Source organism: Scyliorhinus canicula, chromosome 1 (assembly GCF_902713615.1).
Source record: "Scyliorhinus canicula chromosome 1, sScyCan1.1, whole genome shotgun sequence".
Classification (NCBI taxonomy): Eukaryota; Metazoa; Chordata; class Chondrichthyes; order Carcharhiniformes; family Scyliorhinidae; genus Scyliorhinus; species Scyliorhinus canicula.
Genome location: NC_052146.1, coordinates 138,179,849 through 138,205,637, shown reverse-complemented (window position 1 = coordinate 138,205,637; position 25,789 = coordinate 138,179,849). Strand labels below are relative to the sequence as shown.

At 43.2% G+C, this 25,789-nt stretch overlaps 1 protein-coding gene across 1 annotated transcript; it reads left to right on the top strand.

Moving 5' to 3' along the window:
- The first annotated feature begins 263 nt into the window (after positions 1-263).
- Positions 264-19,416, top strand: utp11 (UTP11 small subunit processome component). Its single transcript, XM_038800918.1, has 8 exons — positions 264-394; positions 4,879-4,940; positions 5,966-6,068; positions 10,421-10,534; positions 14,169-14,262; positions 17,206-17,336; positions 17,787-17,897; positions 19,022-19,416. The coding sequence occupies exons 1-8, from the start codon at positions 332-334 to the stop codon at positions 19,103-19,105; spliced, it is 762 nt and encodes a 253-aa protein (XP_038656846.1). The 5' UTR covers positions 264-331; the 3' UTR covers positions 19,106-19,416.
- Positions 19,417-25,789: the final 6,373 nt, after the last annotated feature.

Below are 25,789 nucleotides of genomic sequence, written 5' to 3'. Positions count from 1 at the left end.
GTTTCACCAGGCCAGGCGATTGCACATGATAAATCACATGAATAAATCTCCAGGAATACAATTCCAACCAGAGTTGGCAACTCTGATGAAAACTCGTGTTTGATTTCTGCAGTCATTCATAGGCCAATGGGAGTTGGAGCTGCACCGAATTGCACCTTTCCTCGTGTCCGCTAGGGGAGCAGCCGAGCGACCTCGTCCCTCAGCCGAACTCTCTTCGCGCGTGCTTGGATGGAGGGTGTGCCGAGCCTCGAGGGCGCAGCCTCCAAGACGGAAGTCAAACCTCTGACCCCGGAAGCAGTGTGTGTGTGAGCTGCTGACGAGGGGACGGAAGATGGCGGCAGCTTTCCGCAAGGCGCAGAAATCGGTGCAGAGGAGCCACCAGGAGCGGAGTCAGGTGAGTGCATCTGTCTCGGTGCAGCCGCTAGGTGCAGACATTGGTAAATGTTTCAGGAGTTGGATATTCAGCTTCCGAATGGGAATGTGATATTTACTTCAAAAGACGCAACAAAAACTCGCAGGTCGACAGTGAAAGAGGGAGGTGGTGGGGCTGATTAGAGCCAGTATGAACAGGAGGGGCCGAATTGCCGCGTGTATTGAAGTGAAAGGTGTGATTTTCCCCCACCCCGGGCTTCAGCCTCTCACACGGGGCAATAGTGGTTGCGGTGTAAAGTCAAACTCTCCCTCTGCCCCCAGTAATGTAATTCAGTTAGCTCAATTCATCTGTTTAATTCTGTTTGTTGTGTGGTCCAACCTCCCAGTTACCACCAGCAATGCAGTTTGCTGCCCACGTAAAAGCAACGGTAATAACATTTGCCAAACAAAAGCCCCACTGGTTACAACTAACTTTAGCATCTCCTGGAGACCCAAGATTGTGCAGAGAGAAATGAAAGCGCATTTATTTGGCGCCTTTCATGACCACTGAGCACCCCAAAGTGTTTCACAACTAATACTTTAGCAATGTGGGCACAAGAGTTAGTATGCGCAGAACACGGTTCCTCTGACAGATGCGACCAGATAATCCGTGTTCAATGGATATTAAGAGTTGTAAATAACGAACAGGAAAACTTCCTGATCTTTGCATAATCTGTGTGCTCTTTTATATATGATTTGGAGAATTGGTTTAATATGTCACCCAAATGAAGCAGTCTACAACAATACAGCATTCTCCCAACACTGCACTGTCAATTGGGATTATGTGCTCAGGTTCAATTTTGGTGGAAGTTCAAAATTCAGCAGTAGATTAAGTGCTTGTTGCACCTCCAATTTGATCGATTACTGCTTGTTTTAGACCCCTACTGAAGTTTAATTGTACCCTTGACATTATCTAAGAAAGAATAAATCACTTTTCCTTCTGTACAAAATATATTCAGAAGCTGACCAAACTTGTTATTTACACAATGATCAATATACATGAGGACAGCTGATTACAATACAAAATTGATCTGTATTTTCCTTTTATACAATAATGATTGGAGTGAAATTTGACTGACTGATAAAGAAGCACGTTTTTCCAGACTGAGCCTTCATATCCTTATCCAACAAACTCCGTCCATCGCAGTTCATGTCATATTGACTGGCTTTTTGGGATGTGAGCTCCAGGTTTCCACTGTCCTTTCTCTGACAGGGCACGCTGACATCACCTCTAAACAACCTAACACTTAATTTTAGGTTTTACCTCTCTTATCAATTTCCTTTCACCTCAGAAATTGGTTTCTCTCTGCCTACCTTATGAATTCCTTCAATCATTTTAAGCACATCAATTAGATCACCCTTAATTTTCTATGAAAGCAAATTACTGCGGATGCTGGAATATGAAACAAAAGAGAAAATGCTGGAAAATCTCAGCAGGTCTGGCAGCATCTTTTTAGGGAGTGAAAAGAGCTAGCGTTTCGAGTCCGATGACACTAGCTCTTTTCACTCCCGACAGATGCTGTCAGACATGCTGAGATTTTCCAGCATTTTCTCTTAAATACTCTGAAGCAGTTATAGAAAATTGTAAATTTGGCACTAAATTGGTAGTGATATGTAGACTGAAGGTAGTGATATGTAGACTGAAGGAAGGCCAATGTGACAAATTAAAATGTAAAAATAACTTTCTTTAAGCTTGGTATTAAAATATATTGTTGGTGTTAAGTAGAAATAATTTTGTGAACCTGTATTGTACCGTACTGTGTGTCATTAGAAAACTGACAGTAAAGTATGAAGTGATTTCTCCTTTTAAGTGGAAATGTCCTGGAGTGTGACATTAGGATGTTATGTTTCAAATTAACCTCGCTCATGCACCAATTTTGTTGATGTCAATTTAATCTGAAATTACTCCTAAATTTTCTGCCAATCTCATCAGTGTGCATTGGAACCTAAATGTTGGTTTAGACAAGCAGAGAGCAACTTGTCACTAGGTCAGAAATCTAACTAACTCGGTAACAGCACTCTGGCTGTATCTACACCATATGGACTGCATAGTTCACCACTACCTCAGACATTTGGGGTGAGGGCAACAGATGCTGGCGAGCAGTGTTCAAGAACTGTGAACAAATTAAAAAGCAGAAGCAGCTGGGGTGTAAAGAAAGCTCCAAGCTCTCTCCATATTGACAGAAAAAAATCTGAAAATTGAAACCTCAAGCCGCCTAACCATCATTCGTGCACCTTAGGTCTCAGCCAGTTTAAAAACCTGTAATAAGAAGCTTTTCAGTCTCTGCGATGACTCATGCTGCTACTATATATTAAAAAATATTCAAAGAAACAATTCAATGCAATCTCTGAAGTTAATTTTTAATCACTCCAATCTACCTCCCTCTAAACCTGCAACCCTAACATTGTCATCAAACCTGTTGACAAGTGTTCTGTTGTCGCTTTACAGAATGGCTTTTACCTTGCACAGTCTAATCGCCAACTCACTGACCCCTCGCTCCCTGGACCATGATGCCACCATTAAGTATCAAGCTACGTTTTCCAGGACTGTCGCTGACTTCCCCTCTCCTGGAGATTCATCCTTCCATTGCCCCCAACATCATAATCTCTAAACCCGGGCTCTACCTCCTTCCCAAGATGCACCAACAGGACTGCCCTGGTATACCCATTGTCCCACAGAGCTGATTTCTTTGTCTCTACTTACTTTGTCCCCCTTATCCAGTCTCGAGCCACGTCCATCCACCAGTCTTTCAACAACCTCTTTCAACAGTTTTGGCCCTTAATGTCGTCTTTTCACCACGGACATCCAATCGCTGTACATTTCCATCCTTTCTTGGCATGATCTGAGGGCTCTCAGTTTCTTCCTTGAATAGAGATCAAATTAGGTTCTACCTGCCATCAGCTTCCTCTGCCTAGCTGAACTTGTTATCTCATTAAATAACAATTCCTTTGACTCTGCTCATCTTCAAATAAAAGTTGATGCTATCTCTCCTGCATTGGTCTCATTTTCTGCTCTCGCCCTGAACTGGAAAATTTAATTTGCTTTTGATTTGCATCCTTACCATCTCTGACCCTTCCCTTCCTCATGGTACCTCCTGTGTGATGCAACACCTATTCTTTTCCCTCTATCTTTCATACCTCCCAAGGTCCAAAAACTATCTTCACATGAAACGGCGGTTTACTTCTTTAATTAGTTTACTGCATTCAGTGCTCTCAATGCTCCCTATATGGGGAAGAGTAAACGCAGATTGGGTGTTGCTTGGCAGAGCAGCTCTGATCAGTTTGTAAGTGTGATCTTCAGCATCCAGTTGCCTGTCATTTTAATTCCCTGTCTCACTCCCACTCAGTTCTCTCCTTGACCACCTGCAGTGTTCTAGTTCAACTCCATGGAACAGCAAAGAATAGCACCTCATCTTCCAATTAGGCACTTCGCAGCCTTTCAGAATTCAACAATTTCAGATCATTAAACTCGCTCTCCTCTCAACCCCAACCAGCGGATGTTATAGTTATTGATAATTCTGTTCCTATTTGCATCTCATGTTGACAAATGAGGAAACTATTACCGTCTCCTTTTGCCCTTTTTTTACCATTTAATTTCTCCCCTCTTCCACCCTGTTGTGGACCTTTGCTTTTCTTTCCTGGCCTCTTCACTTTTGTTGCCTCGGGACCTAAATTGGGGATGGTAACAGGTTTTAGCAGTCCTGACTAAAGGTCGCGACCTGAAATGTTGACCATGTTTCTCCGTCCACAGATGTTGCCTGCAAAGTATTTCCACCGTTTTCTGCTTTTATTTCATATTTTTGATGTTATGTTGCAGTACTTTGTTTTTAATTATTTAAAAATTGCATTTTAAAGCAAAATTGCTCTAAAGCACCAGGTAAATGTCTGTCACTTTCCAGCTACACCTAAAATTCTGAGCCCATTTTCAGCCAGCCTAACTGCTGGAAATGCACGTGACTGACTCGTTAATCTGGTTGGAGTTATAAGAGCTGAGGTGCACAGCATAATCGCTTGCGTGACACACTTCTACCCGAAGTTCCTTGACCTTTTATGCTGGGTATTTGCTTTATACCCCAATTTCTGGGGCATGGTAATGCACAAAATTCCCACTCGTGTCTGGTAGATTCCCATGTCAAAAGCTGTCTTTTGTTAGTCATCAGTGGCCCGAAGCTCAGGAGCACTTTGCAGTCTGGGCATTTGACTCAATCAGTTAAATCTGACCCGAGTCTATTCTTTCTGAATTGTTAGACTTTGGATTGAAGAACACAAAGCCCCGTCATAGTGGCAGACTAATACCTAGTGCGTTAAATGGTTTAACATTCAAATTCTTCATCATCCTAATTAATATGATCAGTGCTATGGGAAATTCGCATTTTAAAAATAAATTGCTGTTCAAAAAATGTTATGATTTGATATCTAACACTGGTGTTTGTCAGTAACATTATCCTTTTTACCCACTGAGCACAGCTTGGATCCCGAAAGCGACTGGGTCTGTTGGAGAAGAAGAAAGATTACAAGCTCCGTGCACAGTGAGTCCTTCATAAACCATAAGTCTGATGCTTGAATTGAAGTCCTAATTGTACTTTTATTCAATGTTCTGCCAAGATTTCAGATTTGAACATTTAGAAATATTTGCCTATAGGCGCTACCTGAAAAGGTGCTTTTAAAATGCATTCTCTTTTTTTTTTCTTTTTTAATAAATTTAGAATACCCAATTCATTTTTTCCAATTAAGGGGCAATTTAGTGTGTCCAATCCACCTACCCTGCACATCTTTGGGTTGTGGGGACGAAACTCACGCAAACACGGGGAGAATGTGCAAACTCCACACGGACAGTGACCCAGGGTCGGGATCGAACCTGGGACCTCGGTGCTGTGAGACTGCAGTGCTAACGACTGCGCCACCGTGCTGCCCCAAAATGCATTCTGTTTGATGTTTTTGACCGAGATGAGAGAGCAGAATTTTCTGACTATTCTAATATATGTAGATTTTGAACTGTCTTACCTTGGATTAATGTATCACTGTTGAAAATGTCCCCAGATAATAATCTTTATTGTCACAAGTAGACTTACATTAACACTGTATTGAAGTTACTGTGAAAAGCCCCTCGTCGCCACATTCCGGCACCTGTTCGGATGCACTGGGGAAGAATTCAGAATGTCCAAATTACCTAACAGCACATTTTTCGTGACTTGTGGGAGGAAACCGGAACACCCGGAGAAAACCCACGCAGACACTGGGAGAATATGCAGACTCCGCACAGACAATGACTCAACCTGGGAACCTGGCACTGTGAAGCAACAGTGCTATCACTATGCTACCGTGCTGCCCAGCATATGGCACGATGTGCCATATTTAAGCTAGTTTGGTGTCATGCTTCGATAGACTTCGATATCTTTGTAATACCCAAAGTCTTCTGAAGGCATGAACAGATGGGGTATAGAAGGATATATAGGCGGTTGGTCTGGATGGGACACGTGATCGCCGCAGGCTTAGAGCAGTCTATTCCTGAGCTCTACTATTCTTTGTAAGAGTGCTGACTTCCACATTTCAGGGATTACCATCGCAAAAGGAACACTCTAAAGGCATTACGCCAAAAGGCGTTCGACAAAAATCCAGATGAATTCTACTTTCGAATGACCAGCACTAAACTCCAGGTAAGATTTTGTTCAGTAATGTTTCTCGGTTTATTATCTGCTGGTGATGTGGCAATGTATGACTTTGTAAATGATCGTGGACTAGATCCCCTGAAATTAATGTACTGTCTAGTCGAATTCCAAAGATGTAGCCTGCCATTTATTTGACTATATCTGATTGGCTCAAAACGGCTTCAAAATAATTTTTAAAATAACATCTACCCCAGATATGAACTACAGGCCACACATGGTCCACAAAGTCATCTTGCAGTACAAATGACACGGTAGAGCTACAAAACGCACAGTGGTTAGCACTGCTGTCTCCCAGCACCAGGGACGTGGGGTCCATTCTGACCTTGGGTGACTGCCTGTGTGGAGTTTGTACGTTCTGTGTCTGCGTGGATTTCCTCTGGGTGCTCCAGTTTCCTCCCGCAATCTAAAGGTGTACAGGTTAGGTGGATTGGCCATACTAAATTGCCCCTTTGTGTTCAGAGATATGCAGGTTAGGTTACAGGGTTATTGAAGGTGGGTGGGGGAGTGGACCAGGTCAGTGCAAACTTGCTGGGCTGAATGCCTGCACTGTAGGGATTCTACACTGACTTAGCAGTTCACTGAGATTCTTCAAAGTGAAGGGATCAAATCATACAAGCTATACTTGGCATCCTTCCTAAAACAAGCAGTATTTCCCTCCTTTTGACCGAAATGAACAGTCATAGCATCCCCTTCAGTCTACTAGACTAAATATGTTTAATGCCATCTTCAGGTTCCAGCCACTAAATTTAACCCAAATTGAATTAATTGTTTGTATGTTGCATGCTTGCTCCATAATCTTTGTTGAGAAAGAATTTATGCCCCTTGATATAAATGAGCAAAGATGAACTGGCTTTTAGAATACAAGAGCAGGGGTGTACAGTATAAGGCTCTGGCCAGACTCCATTTGGAATATTGTGAATAGTTTTGTGCCCTGTATCTAAAGAAGGATGTAATATAAATTTGCCTTGATGCACACCATAAAATGCATCAGCTATTCCATGGCCCACAAGAAGAAATATTAACTTGCCTATGAGGGGTCCAGAGGAAGTTCACAAGAATTAACGCCAAAATGAAGGACTTGTCATATGAACGATTGAGGACTCTGGGTCTGTACTCGTAGGGGTTTAGAAGGATGAGGGGAGGGATCTTATTGTAACTCTCAGAATACTGTGAGGCCTAGATAGACTGGACGTGGAGAAGATGTTTCTACTAGTAGGAGAGTAGAGCCCGAGGGCACAGCCTCAGGACTGAAGGGATGAACCTTTAAAACTGAGATGAGGAATTTCTTCACTAGAGCGTTTTGAATCTGTGGAACTCATTGTCACAGAATGTTGTGGTGGCCAAGTCGCTCAGTGTCTTTAAGACAGAGATAGATAGGTCCTTGAATAATAAGGGGATCAGGGGTTATGGGGATAACGCAGGAGAATGGGGATGTCAGCCGTGATCGAATGGTGGCGCAGACTCATTGGGCTGAATGCTCCTATATCTTATGGTCTTATCTCTATATATGTATGTATTAGCAGAGAGCAATTCGAGGAAGATGGGGTTCATGTGCAAGTTAATATTTCTTGTGTGCCCTGGAATAGCTGATTTTATGTTGTACATCAAAGCAAATTCATATTACATGCCCAAGTGCAAACTACTTGACATCCTGGACACTGATGCAGTCGTTCACACAGCTGCCATGTCATTATTGCATTGCCATATTACAGTAGTCCCCCGTTATAACGCGCCCCGCAATACCGCGGTTCGCGATATACGGCGGGGGGGTTTATGGACCCCAACTTACTTGACTCATTTTAAACTCTTTTTGAAACAGCACCTTTTTGAGCCGCGATGATTAGACCGATTAGCAGCGATGATTAGACCGATTAGCAGCGATTATTACCCGCGATGATTAGACCGATTAGCAGCGATGATCACTGTCTTGTACTGTAGAACGATTAGCCGCGATGAGTAGCCGCGACCGATTAGCCCAGTTACACAGCCATAAAAGGGATACCTTTTCCAGTGCAGGTATCTTCGAGTTCAGTTGCTGTCGTGTCGTTCAAAATGTTTAAGCGCAAGTCTTACTCAGTGAGTCAAAAGATACATTTGATAGACCGGCTTCGAAACGGGGAAACGAAGGCAAAATTATCCAGAGAGACTGGTGTACCAGAGTCAACCCTCCGTGGGTGGGTGAAAGATGAGCCCAATTTAAGAGCATATGTTGGGACAGTTTCTCAGAGTGAAGGGCTTAGCAGGAAAAAGGCAAGGAACGCTAGTGACAGTAACTTAGAGAAGGCTGTGTTCACCTGGTTTGTCCAGGAACAGTCTGGTGGCACCCCCCTATCTGGACCTATCATCAGGACTCAGGCTGAGAAGTTCCATCACCAGCTCCACCCAGAGGACAGCAATTTCGTAGCCAGCAAGGGTTGGCTCCATCGGTTCCAGAAAAGACATGGGATAGGTGCAGTTACCATCAGTGGTGAACAGAGATCCGCCGACTCAGGAGCCGCAGCAGCCTTTCCCGACATCCTCAAGAACTACATGGTGCAAGAGGAGCTGACCCCAGAGCAACTCTACAATGCAGATGAGTCAGGGCTTTACTGGAAGATGCTGCCTGACAAGACCCTAGCTGTCAAGGATGATGCCCACAAGACTCTGGGGTACCAGCAAGCCAAGAACAGGCTCACCATCCTGTTTGCCAGCAATGCCACGGAAACACACAAGCTGAAGCCATTGATTGTGGGCAAATTCAAGTCTCCTAGATGCTTTCACCACATCAACATGGAGAACTTACCCATTACCTACCGGAACTCTGGCAAAGCCTGGATGACAGCTTCCTTATTTGAGGAGTGGTTCTTCAAGTTCTTCGTACCCAGTGTCAGGGACCACCTTAGAGCCCGCAACTTACCGCAGAAGGCCACACTCCTACTGGACAACTGCTCAGCCCACCCTCAGGGAGATGTTCTCAAGACCAGGGATGGGCAGATCCAAGTGCTCTATCTCCCAAAGAACACCACCAGCAAGATCCAGCCATGTGATGCTGGCATCATTCAGACCTTCAAGTCTGTGTAGAAAAAGGAACTGATCCTGGAAATGATAGACTCTCCTCTCACTGTCCCAGATTACCTGAAAGCCATCACCATCAAGGATGCCTGTTATCTGGCAGGGAAGGCCTGGGGAGCTGTGACAGAGAAGACCATCGCCAACTGCTGGAACAAGGCCCTAGGAGCAGCACTCCCACGACCCCAACATTACCCGGATGAAGAGGATTTCGTAGGCTTTACTGAAGCAGAGATCAGGGCAGCTGAGGAGAGGCTAGAGGACCAACTGGATGAGAACCTAACACTCCAGGATTGGGTGGACAGGTGGGCAGCAGCAGAGGATGACATGGCACCCGCAGAAACATTCACAGAGGAGGAGATCATCGACCAGGTCACCCAAGAGGAGGCAGAAGAAGAAGAAGAACCCCAGCCCACAGTGGCAAAGAGCCACTCGGATGCCATCACGCACCTGAAGTGGCTCATAGCATACACAGAGCAGCAAGACTTCGACCCAATATACATCCTGCACCTGAAGAACCTCCAGAGACAAGCACAAGTCAAGATGAGGAAGGGGATGTGCCAGAGGAAACTCACAGACTTTTTTAAATGATTTTAAAAATATGCGTGTAAGTACAATTTTAAGTATATTATTGTATGTATACTGTATATTATTGTATATATTTTAATACATTTAAAACTTGATTTAAGACTTGAACGAACTTTGCTGTTTTTTATTTAAAACGCCCTTCCATTCAGCAATGTTCAGCATTGTCAGCGACGTTTCCTCTCGTTCATTCATTTCGATATCCGCCATCTTGGATACCACGGCTCGGATACAACACGGGTGGCTGTCTTGGACCCGAACACCCGCGTTATAACGGGGGACTACTGTATTGCACACCAGTCCTCTGCTAATACTGTACATCATACAGCTCTCAACATGTATCCTGGAGTGGACGCTCCTTGTCTGTGCTTGGATCTACCTGCTGATGAGTAAGCTTTAGAATTAGCACATCCCAGTTGTGATCTATCATCATCAAAAGAGTATATTTTGCAAATGGAGAAGCAGTTTCCACTTTTAAATGAGAATAGGCTGTTCCCATCTGTAATTTTATTTGATTAGTGTATACTTTAAAATCTTTTTGTCCTTTGAGTACTCGCTGTATCTATGTTATTCAAATGGACAAGTTATGTTCGCTCACACTCGTCGAGATGTTTTGCCTTGGTCTAAAGGAATAATAGACCAAGTGACTGTTTTGCTCTATTCCTCCATTCCATTTTAGAAATATTTTCCAATGTTTTTCTGTTCAGGATGGCGTTCACATCATCAAGCAGCCTCGAGAGGAAGTCACAGAGGAGCAGCTGAAGATCATGCGGACACAAGATATTAAATACGTAGAAATGAAAAGGGTTGCAGAGTCAAAGGTGACTTCATTTGTTGTTTTGACTTCTTCCTGGTAGTTTTGTAAGAATGCCCCTCCTTCAGTTCAATGAAATTGGTAATGCATCATCAAACATTTAATTTGTTGCAGCATTTTTCAACGCAAACTTTGATATTCCCAGATATAGCATGTACTACACTTCCCCCTTCTCTGGTTTGAAGGGGGAAAAAGCTACACCTTTAAGGCAACCTTTTGTCACCTTGGCAGAAACATTTCCCACGATTGACTAACTGCTTTGTCCCCAGTTTTGCACCCTTTTAGGGAATCTTTCTTTAATTGTAGTGGTGACCGTGGCCACTTGGTGGCACTAGCACATTTTTACTAATATTTGAATTTTTCACACTTGCATTGTAGAAGAAAAATCTGTAAGTTCAGATACTGTTTAAAACTTACCTAATACCTATAGCTGCTGCTTTATAATTTGTTTATTTTTCAGGTCAACATTACATTACTTTAGCAAATTAGAGCGAGGAAAGTTTTATGGAATCTGCATTACACCAGTAGGGCTGGTTGCAAGGGAGAAAGATGATGTTCACAGAAGAAACAAGCAATCATGTTAGAAATATTGAGGCCAGCTGGTTATTGTTGAGGGTTCCTCATCTGAAAGGTTTGGCTTCTGGTATTTCATACTCTTGACCCAGATCTTCACCCGCCGCATATTAAAAATGGTGGCCAAATGCGGACATCCCGCCTCCATTTTTGCCAGCAGTGGAAAGGGGGTAAGATATGATTCACATAGGACGGAAACCTGAACTCAGTGGGCCATTTGAACTTGGTGCTCGAATTCAAACAGACCCCATCTTGGTCGTTCTAAGGGCCTTAATCCACTACGTGTGAGGCACAAATTGATGAAATTGACGTAAATGCTCTTTACGGTTGGATAAATTCTGTATGACTGTCATGGTCTGAAGTTTTTTAAAACCTCCCTCCCTTTATTTTTTTCAAAGTAAACGCTTCGGACCCCCAGGACACTCAGCTAAGAGCATCAAGGCAGCACTGAGAGGCAGGGGCTGGGTCAGGCGGTAGCTCGCCTCGCGGCGGACCGCCAGCTCGATCCCAAGATCCAACTATGAGCTTTTTAACTACAGCAGCTCCCTCCCTTTAAGCTGAGGAAAGAAAACTGGTGGTTTTGTTGTTGATCCAACGTTCATCTTTCCAAGGGGAAAATTGTGTGATGGGGTGCTTTAAACTGAAACGGGTCTATCACGTTGCACAGTGGGCTAAACAGCTGGCTTGTAATGCAGAACAAGACCAGCAGCGTGAGTTCAATTCCCGTACCGGCCTCTCCGAACAGGTGCCGGAATGTAGCGACTAGGGTTTTTTTCACAGTAACTTAATTGAAGCCTACTTGTGACAATAAGTAGTGAATTAAGTGTCAAATACCAGAAGCCAAACCTTTATTATTCAGTTGGGAAATTTGCTACTCCAGTTACCTGCCTCGGTAGCAATGTTCTGGCTCAATATCTGTTTCCAATTTTTGTATCCTTTCCAAGTACTGCCTGCAGCTGTCAGCACCATTTTATCTGAACATCCAGTTAGTTGTAATATTATCTTGTCCAGAGATTAATTGCAGACCAATTTGTAGTCTATATCTAGTATTAATTTGTATTACTAGTTTAGGCATTCGTGAGCTTTGAATAATATTTTACTTGCCATCTCATTCTAAACATCAGAGGGATGAGGGTCATTGACCATCAAGATTGAATAAGGACATTTGAAATTGGTTTTAAATAACCTGCATTGCTGATTCAGAATGATCAGTTTGCAATATTTGTAGAATATACGTATGAATAATCTTTTATAGAGTTACAACTGGTACTGTGGAGCCTGTCAGTATTCCCTCTAGTGTAGCACTAAACAATATAAACCATAGAAGTGTAGCATTGAATTTCAAGCCCATGCTCATTTGTCTTGTGTGTTCTAATTGATCTTAGTGCCTCTTGTGTCCAAGGAGAGGGTAATACACAACCACAGAGTCAGATCTTGGCACAGGCAAACATTTCTCCAAAGATTACATATGAAGTGTGGCCTCTAGTCTAAGGCACAGGATGGCCCAGTGACCAACATGACTCTTTATTACTCCTTCTCTTCCATCCCATGTCAGGATGGTGATGGGGGGTAAAGAGACATAAAGGCCTTTATCTAGATAGAACCCACATTGTACAATTCTGGTCAAATGTTTTGCCGATGCCTCTTTGCTCCTGATGATGATTCAGACTGTACCTCACTACCACGTCAGTTGCTCTGCATTGTACTTTAGGAGCACTATGCTGCTTGGTATCAAGTCAAGAGCACTAGGGGACAGCAGCCATCATTATTATAAGTCCTAACATAAACTCCCCTATATTACTGCCTCCATCATTCTCCATCTACACAGTGAGCCAGACCATGAGTAACTCTGGCTTCCTGTTTGACTCTGAGCTGCATTTCACTCCTCATCTGCTATCCATTACCAAGGTTCTCACTTCCATCTTCATAATTTCATCCACTTTGCTTGCTACTTCAGCGCACTGGTTGAAACCTTTATACAAGATTTTGCTACACTAGACTCTGCCACCCCCAAAGTTTCATGGCTCATCTCTTGTCCATGAACCTTAATGTCTGCAAAACTCAGCATATCCTGGCCTGTTTTCCCCCTTGTTGGAGAATCTAGAACTGGGGAGCAGTTTCAAAATCGGAGATCTCCTGTTTAAGACTGAGATTAGGAGGAATTTATTTTCTGAGTGGGTCTTTAGTATTTGGAATTCTCATTCCCAGGAAGCAGTGGAGGCTGGGTCATTAAACATATTCAAGGTTGAGTAAGACAGATTTTTGATTGACAAGGGATACGAAGGTTATGGCAGGCAGGGAAGTAGAGTTTAGATCACAACCAGATCTTATTGAATGACGGAACAGGCTTGAGGGGCTAAATGGCCTACTCCTATTATGTTATTTGCCCATCAACCACACGCACCCGCATCCCATCTTCCTATACACTCACAGTTGAATGCCACCCTAAATTAACAAACTCTGCCCCATCTGTGTTAGCAATGTCACCTGTCACAACCTTGTTCTCTGGGTATCATTCCATAACTTTTCACTCTTTCCTTTCAACATTTCTAAACCCATCTTTTGTGACTAATATTTTGGCCACATATCCTAACTCTTTCATTATGGCTTCATTTCTATTCCTTTTAATTAAAAAGAAGTCGCCCTATTTTGGACATTTTCTACATAATGGTGTTGCACGAATTGCTTTGTAGCTCAGGTCTGCAACACTAAAGGCATCATACTCCAGTGTCAAAGTATAGTGAGTGAACAAAAGGCAAACCATTTCATGCTGACTTCCTCTGGCCTGTAGCTCAGAAAATGTCAGGCTCTGGCCAAAATGCACAAGTGCCTCATCCATAGTAATTAACCCAAAATGGACTCCAGGATTTCTGACAATTGGGTGTTACAGTTTTTTAGACAGTCGGATAAAATAGTTCTGCACTTTAATATCTTTCAAGGTATCACATGTTTTTTCACCGATTTAATAATAGCTTTTATTCTGGAAAAGTAAATAGTGGGAATATTGAGCCTGCTGAGCAGTCTCCTGTGTACTGATTTGATGATGTGAATTTCTAATACATTTGCAGAAAATTGAAAGACTCAAGTCTGAACTCCATCTTTTAGAGGCTGACGGAAAACCCCCCAATAAGCACATCTTCTTCTGCAAATCTAAAAAGGAAGGTGCTGTATCATGTTACATATTCTGTGACCTGTGTATGAATTCTCAGCGTGGCTCTTTATTTAGTCATGAAGATTTAACTGGTGATACAAGGAATGATTATTTGAATGTATTAAGTAATAGAGGTGCATCGCTTTGGACCATTTCTGTATTGTTCTGAGAAACATGGTCACACATTCGATTCAATTTCAACTAATTTAAAAATATAATAAATTCCTCTCGCCATTTAGCTCTTACCCGTAAGGGTGAGTTTCCTTTTCCAGATTTGGTCCCATGTGTGATGATTGTTGTGTGATATATTGCACAAATAAGCAATTTTCTAATTAAGGGAGGTGCACCATGATCTAATCCGGGGGTTGGGGGGGGGGGGGGAGGGAGAAGAACCCCACACCATGGTGGCATATGCATGCTCAGTAATGATAGAGTACAAATCCTGGCTGCTTTCTCTTCTATTCCTTAACCCAGGGGCACTGAGGCCGGCTGAGATCACTTACATCAGCATAGCCCAGTGACCCAACCCGGATCCCCCTTAGTGTTGGCGTGGTTACTCCCTCGAAATCTTGTTGAGCCACATTGAGGACATTCCTTTTGGGACCAAAGCAATATTTCTTCTCTACACAAAGTAAAAAATCCAAAAACATTTAATTGGATTAAGGAATGGTCTACAATTCCTTAAACTGGAATCCTGCTTTGGAATGCCAAACAATAATGAGGCTTAATATGAAGGATCTTGCTTTGAAAGTTGAAAATATATTTTGTTGCTCAAAAAATTGGTCCTCGAGTGCAGTACATTTATTTGTTCAGCTGCAAGTGGCTATTTGCAAGCCCTTGCTGACAAAATCGGGTTCCATGTGCCTAATAGTTATGGAAATGAGGTGCTGTTAATAAGGAGTATTGGCCTGAAGATGAAATAGAGGATTGTTTGTTGGAGCAGCATGAGGAATCTTTCTCTGTTTCTGCCCCTTACTGTATCTGACCTGGAAGAGTGATGGTGACAAAATGTAAAATGAATAATTATGCTCCATTGTCCAACCCTGTTGTCAGTTGTCTCTGGGTGGTCACTATGTGAAAATATTGGTAGAAGGAAGGAATGTTGCATTTTGGCTATCTTTTTTCAGGGTTCCTGAGTTATTAAATTGCTTTCACAGGCAATTGCAGTTATCCGTCAAATACAATATAAAACATACGGCAACATATATAATTTACTCCTCAACATTTAATTATGTGCTAATTTAAGTTCCTTGCACACTTCTATGGACATGTACTCCAGCCCTGCTAGTGAATCCTCAACGGACCCACATAATTTATGGAATATTAGTAACTTGAGCCTAAAAACTGGCACATAAAAAGAGTTACCACTATCTTGAAAGAATGATCTTTGTGTTCTAGTTGCATCTCTATTATATTTGTGTACCCTGATTTTTGAATTTATAACCTTGCTCAACAGTTACACAGTTCCACCCCCACTCCAATAAAATTTCCTGTTCCCTTTTTCTTACTGCATCGAGTCTGCTTTTATATTGTTTCAGATGTAATCTAACCAGGGCTTTGCAAAGCCGTGGCAAAACGCCCTCCCCATTACATTCTAGTCCTTTAGTTATGATGGCTGACATTCCATTAACCGTTTACATTATTTTTGTACTTGGCCACGCCATTTTTTTCACAGCTACCATTATTCCCAGCTTCATTATTTAAATCTGACTTTATGTTTCTTGGTTGAAAATGGATGACTTCTAACTTAGCTGTGCTGAAATCCATCCGCTGCAGTTTTGCCCACTCAATTTACCTCTCTTGGCAAATTTATGCTCCAGCATACACGAATGACTATGTCTCATTTTTGCATAATTGGCAATGAATATGTGGCTGTGTCTTTTATGACCTGGATAACAAATATAATTAATTAAAACCCCAGGACCGATTCTTATGAGACACCATTTGCCACTTCCTTCCAAACGAGTATATATCCATTATCTGTATTTTCTGTTTTCTAGCCTAAGGTGGTCAATAATTTGCCTTCGATTCCGTAAACTTTAATTTTAGCAAACCATCTTATGAGTTGGGGGGAAGAGGTCCCATGTTCACAGGCACTCAGTACCTGTTGAGAGCCACCCCCTCTTGCTACTAATGTCCCCCCGTTATCATCACTCAATCTGTGGCCTGGGATCCAGTAACAATCTGCCGCATCAGCTGGGTGTCATACTGGTCGCAGCTGCTACCTCCCCAGTTGTACAGTCGTGCGATGGAACTGCAGACCTCTTCTTGCCAGAAGCTCATTCTGGTCAGGACTTCTGTCCCTGAGGTCCTTGTTCCCAGGAAACACCCATTGCTGTCCAGCCAAGTGCCTGAGGGCACTTAATTCAGCGTGGCTACCCTGAAAGATGTAGCACAGGACCTTCTCCAGTTTTCTAGTCTGCGTGTGACCTCCAGAAGTGAAAGCATTTGCCAGTCTTTAGTGTCATTAATTTTTCCTCATTTTTTTTGTTAGTGAGTTCCAGTTCTTGATTCATTATTGATTCCCCTGGAACGTAAGCTATATTATCTTTTTCCTCTACGCTGAAGATGGATGCCAAATACTTCAACAAGCCTGCTATCTGATTTTTTTTTTTTTTTTTAAACCTCACATTGCCCATGACTTACCCATTTTCTTCTAAAATAATACCCTTTCCTAACATCCCCAGGCCCCCCTCCTTTCATTCCCTCAAAGCAAGGCCAACTGTAGTATCGCTCACTTCTGTGCTAGTTGAAATAAAGAATGCACTAATTATAATTCCTGGGGCATCTTTGGTCTGTACGGCACCTTGCTCTCCCTGACAGAGCTTTAATTGTATGATTCCGGTTGTTTGTAAGGTGTATTGATGGCAGAGCAAACATGTTATTGTTCTGTCCTAATCTTTAATTGCTCCATTACAATACTTGAAAAAGCTCTCATTTAAATTTGTGCACAGTGAAGGAATTTGACTTGGCAAAGCGCCTCAATACCGTACCAGAGCTGTTAGACCGAGTGTATAACCGACCAACGATCGAAACCTTACAGAAGGAAAAAATTAAAGGAGCCACACATCCAAAGGCACTTGAGGTAATAGAAATCACATTCACGTTAAAATATACTTAAAATAAGAGCAATCACTTGGGCTCACTAAGGCAATGGTAGCATTTCAAAAAGCTGATTGGGCATTATCTTGGCATTTAGACAATCTGACAATCATTTGAAACGTGTGACTGTTAATTTGCAGAGGGTCATTGTTCCAGCTGTGAGAAACAGCATGCCCTGTTTCACAAGGCCGTTGTGTTTGCTCAAAATGTAGCATTGCAACAATTGTTGTTCATTCGTTCTTGCATTCTCCGTGTAGATTAAAGTATATTCTTTGCAGACAAAATGACTGATTATACTGTTATGCAACAATTTTTTTTTAATGTGGGAGAAACCGGCAATTAATTTATCTAGATCAATCTTGTGCTTTCCTCTTTTCTGCACTTTTCCGGTTATTCACCTTTTATCCTCACAATTTGTAATTTGCTCTATCAGAAACTTGCTCGACAGAGAAAGCACCAATATACCCTGCTGCAACAGCACATTGAGAGAGAGAAGAAGATGTTCGTAGTGGCCCAGAAAATACAGACTCAAAAAGACCTCATGGTAAGTATATAGCGCTCATCATTTTTCAGAAATGTTGTGGATTTTATAGATCTGTCCAGGTGGCAGTGTTGTTCACTATTCACTCTTAACTATTTTTGTAATTTCAAAACTAAGATCAAATGTTAAATGTCTAACCTGAAGCCATTTTAAGGATGACTACAAATTTTGGATAGGTAAGGCCCTTCTTTCTTAAACTAAACCTAACATTTCCTAAAGCTATAGATGGAAAGAGAGCGAGGGGAGAGTGTTTCATTTGTCCAGTGCTGAAATATATTTAATGTCAGAGTACCTCAGACCAATTATGGGTTAAGTCTACAGTTTAGCATACATTACCGACTGCCTACAATACTATATGGAAGACTTAATATCAGCTTAATCATTTCAAAAAGGGGGTTCTGTTGTATGAAATTTATATTAGAATTCTCAAATAATCCATTGGGCAAATATGATTCTTTTACACCATTGTAGGACATCAGCCCTCACTGGAATCTGGATCACATTTCCAAGCAGACTATGTCTAGCTTTTAAAAAAAGAAACGCTTATTTGTATACACCATAGTGATTGAGCAAATGGTATTAAGTGCATTTGTACATGTGTTAAAGCAGATGAATTACCTGTGTTTAGTAACAAATGTAATTTTAAAACCTTCAATTTCTTTTGAGGGCACCAATTAATTAATTTGTTGCAAATTTATTTGTGTAGGGTGGCAAAGTGACACAGTGAGTAGTCCTGTGTCACGGCGCCAAGGCCCCGGGTTCGATCCCGGCCCTGGGTCACTTTGTGTGAAGTTTGCACATTCTCCCTGTGTCTGCACAGGTCTCACCCCCACAACCCAGGGTAGGTGGATTGGCCATGCTAAATTGCCCCTTATTTGGGGGGAAAAAAATGAATTGGGTGCTTTAACTTAGTTTTTTTTTAAAACAATTTATTTGTGTAATATTTCAATGCAGTCTTTAGCCAAAGAAAAATAAACCAAAAATAAATGCAGATAACATGTGCTTTTGTGAAATGGTGCAAATGACAAAATCAAACTTATAGAATTCCAAATCAAATGAATTAATTTATTGCGTTCTGTGCTTTGCACGTGTTGATAAAAACATCTATCATGATTTTTTTTTCACAGGACAAGACCCGGAAGGTGAAAGTAAAGCAAGAAACTGTGAACTCTCCGGCCATTTACAAATTCCAATCTGAGAGAAAACGCTGACACGTCTTCAATGGGCAGTTAGAATATTGCATAATGAGTTACCCTTTTCATGAAGATTTCCTGAGAAGATTGGGTTTCAAACCTCTGTGTCTTTTTGTGACATTTAAGATTTATTGGCTGGCTGTTGTCACTATAACATTGAATGGGAAGGAAGCATTTATTTTGAGTGACATGCTTTCTGTTGAATGTTGTAAATTGGTCACCAGAACGTAAAGCCATCAACATTTGCATTGAGTTCGGATGCGATTTAGAAGTATGGTATCAGTCTCATACTTTCAAATAAACAATCTGATGTCAACTGACAGAAAAAATAATTTTTGTTTACCAATGGGTTTCCTGAAGGTAATATTTGAGTAAAAGAAAAATGCATGAGTATACACAGGCACAATTAAAAGTTTATGGTAACACCATAATCTAACTAAAAGCCATAATAAATAAGGGCTAATTTGGAGGTGGTTGAAAGTATCCTCCGCCTCCCATATTAATAATAATTTATTGTCACAAGTCGGCTTATATTCACACTGCAATGAAGTTACTGTGAAAAGCCTCTAGTCGCCATATTCCGGCGCTTGTGTGGGTACACAGAAGGAGAATTCAGAATGTCCAAATTACCTAACAGCACAACTTTCGGGACTTGTGGGAGGAAACCGGAGCTCTGGAGGAAACCCACGCAGATATGGGGAAAACGTACAGACTCCACGGTCACTGACCAAAGCCGAGAATTGAATCTGGGATCTTGGGCGCTGTGAAACAAGTGCTAATCACTGCTACTGTGCTGCCCAACTATTCGTTGGGAAAGGGAAGAAACCTGCTACTTCTGATTGATATCCAGTGACCCCAGTTGGAGAGTAACTAGTAATGCCACGATTAGGCTTGACCAGTGGTTCCTTCTATCTTGTGGTTGGATTGCATACCAACATTCACTGGAACCAGACCCATCTCTTTTAGGATGAGGAGTAAAACAATGGCAAAAGCAAGCTCTGGTGACATACGGTTGTCCTAAAGCCCAATGACAAAAGTGACATTTAAAATTGTGTAATTATTAGCTGTTAATGCCCATATCCTCTTGTTTTCTCTCGCATCCAGTGTGCAATATCATATTCTTGTTTTATTACAAAGTGTCTGTTTTCATTTAACAGCACCACATTGAATCTCTGGAAGCGGCGCTGGACCTCTTCAGTCGCTTTCAGGCGAGCCTTGTCGACCCACCCAATATTCTACATAGGTCTGATTTCCAGGCAGTCACGCCACTATCTATCCCTTACCTAAGAAACATTGATTTATTATTCAGCGTCATTACAGAGCAGCTAGAGCCTTCATTAGAGCTGAAGGAAGATCTGTTTTGTCTGCCTCGTCAGCATCACTGAACCTCATCCCCAGGAGGCTTGATACAAATTAATTAACCTAATTAAAAACACTGATTGCAGAGATGATTGGTGTGGTGCTGGCGGCAGTTGCATATAAACTGTATGGGGTGGAACTGTAGCCAACTGATGTGTGACTGTGCCGAGGCAATGCTGCAGAACTAAGCAAACCTCATTAAACCAGATTTGATTTTGCATAACTTGTTCATCTTTTATTTATATATACAAAATATAAACTCCTCAACATTATTTTCTACCTTTCAGTGCTAAGTAAGCCAAGGTAGTTCCTATTCTGACTTGAGCATTGTAGAGTATGGCGCAAAAGTTGTCACCTGTGATTTGTTCTCCAGCAACTAAGCAAAGTAAAAGATTTTAATTTCTTAAATTGCTCTCATTTATAGTTTTCTTGGAAATTTCAAATTGAAGTCAGCAGTTAAAAGACTTGAGCCCCATTGTCCTTACTGACCTGTAGTTGCAGTATGCTTAGAATAAACAGGTTAATGGTTAGGTAGGGACTCATTATCTGTGAATACCAGACAGGAGTTTAGAGCTGTTATGTACACAAGTAGACCAGCCAATGAGGGACCACCCACATTTCAGTAATTCATCATTTAGCAGCTCTTTTGTGCAATCATTTTGATAAATGTGATGGTTTTAGCAGGATGTAGCGTATGAATTGATTATCATTGTAAGCAGAACTACACAGGTAAGCAGGTGGTAATTGGTTTGCTATTTCAAAAATAGATGAATTACATTGGAAGATGAAACAGTTCACTCCAGTCTAAAATCCTCAAATCAGAAAATGTCTACAATTTTTGCCTGAAGACATGGGCATCACACTGAATACCAACAGCGTTCTCTAACCTCTGGATTCTGACGTGCAAGATTATTTTATGCTTGGTCAACCTCGGGAATGGTGGAAGGTATCATTCTAATAGTTGTGCAAAACTTAACATGAGAAGATCCATACCCTTAGAATCATCAGAGAATCACAATGATATTCTTGTGCATGTTTATGAACTGTTCTCATTCACAAATGGTGATTGTGAAAAGTGACTTTACACACTCGTAATTACGAGAGTTAACACTGTTCATTAAGCCAGTAAAGCACCAAGGGAAAAATGTGGGGGCTTAGTGAGTAAAGGCATTTAAGAATCCAGGCACAATAGTTAAAGGTAACTTGCAGGTGCAATGGGACGCTGTGTTGCAACATAAGATACATAGAAAAGGACTGGAATTTAAGTGGAAGCTTTTGATATTCTCAGGATGGGCCGAGTTTATTGGCACTAATAAATTAAAAAAAATTTTTTTTTAACTTTAAATGCTAAACAGCAACATCTACAAAAACACACTCCACAAACTCAGTCCACGGTTTGTACAATTTTTCCCCTTTTACCCCCCCCCCCCGACCCCCTGTGTTAAATAGTTCCTCAAACATTGTCATGAACAGCCCCACCGTGTCTCGAACCCTTCCACTTAATCTCTCGACTCAAATTTGATCTTTTCTAAACGGAGAAAATCGTGCAGGTCCCCCTGCCAGGCTGTCACGCCCGGCAGCATATTTAGACCTGCAAACTTCCCTTCCAAGGACAAGTCCCTCACCCTCACCAGCCCCACCTCCCTCTACTTCCCATACATCCCATCTGCCTCCCCCGCCTTAAACCTCTGGTTCCCGGAAGGCGGTATCAACACCAAAATCACCTCCAACTTAAAAGTGTCTCCTCAGCTGATTCCACACCCTGACTGTATCACTGGGCTCCCTGTATACTTCCCTGGAGCTAGTGGCACCGGAACCGTCACCATAGCCCTCAGTCTGGAATCCCTACAGGACTTCATCTTGATCCACTCTGCTCTGCCCCCTGCTCCCCCTCCCCCCCACCATCACCTCACCTCCCCATTTGCAACCCACCTTCCCTGCTCACATAAACTCCCAAGATCACGGTTTCCAGTTTCCGGAAGAAAGCCTTAGGGAGAAATACCGGGAGGGTCTGGAAAACAAACAGGAACCTCGGCAGCACATTCAACTTTCCAACCTGCACCCTCACTGCCAGTGTTGGGTGTAGTGTGTTCCATCTCTTAAAGTCCCCTCCACTGATGTGAAATTCAACATGTGAATTGTAGCCCATTCCATCGTCACCTGAATCCCCAAACACCTGAACCTATCCCTAGCTACCTTGAATGGTAACACCGCCAAGTTCGCCTTCTGCCTCGTCGCATTCACCAGAAAGATCTCACTCTTCCCGACATTTTTATGTTTTAAGGCCCCAAACCTCTCCAATATTCCCATAATCTTACCCACACTCTCCAGTGGGTCTGATACAAAGAACATTAGGTTATCTGCGTACAGCGACACCCAGTGCTCCCTGCTCCCCCTCACAACTTCCTGTCACTCCACAGACCCTAAGCACCATCACCTAGGGTTCAATCGCCAGTAGGAACAACAATGGCAACAGTGGACACAATAAACCCCTGTCTCGTTCCCCTGTGCAGTCCAAAACTTTGCGAACTCCTCTCATCTGTACGTACGCTTACCACTGGCACTACATGCAACAGACCCATCCACGCCACAAACTTCAGGCCAAACCCAAACCTACCCAAGATCTCAAATAAATACCTCCACCCGATCAAAGGCCTTCTCTGCATCCATAGAGACAATAACCCATGGCATCCGCCTAATTGACTGGGTCATAACCACATTTAATAGCCTCCTATGTTACTAGAGAGCTGCCTGCCCTTTACAAAACCTGTTAAATCCTCAGTGACCACTCCTGACACATGCCTCCAGCCTCACTGAGCCAGCACTTTCACGTCTGTGTTCAACAAAAAAATGGGCCTATACAACCCACACTTCAATAGATCCTTCTCCTCTTTTGGGATTAGAGTGATTGACATCTGCATCAATGTCTCTGGCAGCTTCCCTTTCTCCAACAGTTCACTAAACATCCCCAACAAATGCGGTGCCAACTCTGCTGCAAACACCTTATAAAACTCCGCCAGGCCCTGGAGCCTTCCCTGACTTCACACACACACACACACACACACACCCCCCCCCCCCCCCCCCAATACTGTCAGTCACCTCCCTCAGTCCCAGCAGCTCCTCCAAAGTCTGCCTCCTCTCTTCCTCCAACCTTGGAAAGTCCAACCATCTAAAAACTGCCCCATATCCACTTCCTCTCTACCTGGGTCGTCCCTGCACAGCTTCTCATACCCCCTGAACACCTCATTTATTCTCCCTGACTCTGACACTCCCTCCCCCTTCTCTGCACCTTGAAACTTTCCCTGGATGCAGCTTGGCTCTGCAGCTGGAGGGCCTGCATACACTCGTCTTCTCTCCATATTCATATTGCACCCCCCTCGTCCTCCATACCTGCCCCATTGTCCTTCCCATTGTCAACCTATTGAACTGCTCCTGCAACCTCTTCCTCTCCACCAACAATTCTTTAGTGGTGGCACCTGGGCATCTCCTGTTCACCTCGACTATCTCGTTCAGCAACCATCCATGATCTTCCCTCCTATCCCTGTGCGCCTTGAATTAGGTCATCTCCCTTCAGGTCACCACTTCAGTGCCTTCCAGACGGCCGCCAACACGTCCCCGTTCTGATTTTGTTTCACATAAACTCCAAACACCGACCTTACCTTTTCACAAAATTGCTTATCTGCCAAAAGACCCAAATTTAACCTCCAACCCGGTCTCTGCATTAGCCCTGAACTAAGCCTCACTTTCAGCCAATGCGGCGCGTGATCTGAAATCACGATTCCTGCATACTCCGCCCTGACACACCACAAAGAAATCAATTCTCGAATAGACCTTATACACGTGTGAGAAGAAGGAGTACTCCCTGCCCCCCTCTCCCACGCCCCCCCCCCCCCCCCCCCCAAGTTCTTAAACCTCCACGGATCAACCATTCCCACACATCCCATAAACCCTCCAAACTCCTTCGCCATCCTCAACCTTCCTTGACTTGGGGCTCGGCCTGTCCACCTTTGGTTCTATCACCCAATTAAAATCTCCACCCATAATCAACTGGTGCATATCCAAGTATGGGATAATTCCCAGTAAACCCTTCACAAACCCCAAATCATCCCAATTTGGTGCATATATGTTGACTAGCACCACCGGTGTCCCCTCCAGCACCCCACTATCACATATCTTCTCCCCGGGTCCTGCACTTGGCCCCCACAAACCCCATCCATTTTGTCAACAAAATGGCCACCCCCCCTGACTTTGAATTAAACCCTGAGTGAAATACTTGTCCCACCCATTCTTTCCTCAACCTAACTTGACCCTTCACCCAGAGGTACATCTCTGTAAAAAAGATCACCTCCGCCTTCAAACTCCTCAGGTGTGCAAAAACCTGAGGTCTCTTAACCAGCCCGTTTAACCCATGGATGTTCCACGTTATAATTTTTAGTGGAGGCTTACGCCTCCCCTCTACTGTCCACCATCATCCCCTTCCAGCTCTGTCTCCTCTAATACCACCCTAAACCGGTCCATCCAAGATACCCCCCTCTCTGCCCATGACCACGTCGTGATACCCACTCTCCCCTCCCCAACCCTCCTTCCTCCCTTCTCACCCCCACTCCCCCGTGGCCTCCTCTCCCATCTCGCCTTTGTTCACCAGCATTCCCTGCCAGCGTGCAGTTCCCACTCGAAGGCCCCTTCCCCACCAGTCCCTCCTTAGCCTGTGAAAAGGGCTCCCCTACCCACCTGAATGCCCCTCATCTGGCAGCCCCACCCAGCGGGCCTCGCCATACATACCCCTTACTCGTAAAGCAGAACACCCAAAATCACAAATCACCCCTCCAAAAAGAAAAACACCATAAAAGGCTGGGGCGTGTGATTGCTCCCTTACAAACTTATAACTCCCCACAGAAAAACAAAACACCCACCAGCAACACACAATAGCTATAACCTCCAACCTTTGCAAATACAGCTCCTCTCCCATCTCACACCAACTCTCAGTTCTCCCCCAGTTTCTGGTCCTTTGTAAAGTCATTGGCTTTCCCCCAGTTTATAAATAATCTTCCTGACCTTCAAATGTGACCACAGTTTCACCGGGTACAGCACCCCAAACCACATTTTCCTTTGGTACAGCACCGCCTTGGCTCTGTTGAGTCCAGCAAGCCTCTTCACCAGCTCCACACTGGTATATTCAGACATGATTTCCCCTTCCATTCAAAGTCTTGCTTCTCCTAGCCCAACGTAGAATCTTCTTTTCCACGACCTTGTGCAACCGCACAATCAGCGCCCAAGGCGGCACCACTCGCTCTCGGCTTCTGCCTTATAGACCTGTGGGCCCTGTCCACCTCTGAAACCTAA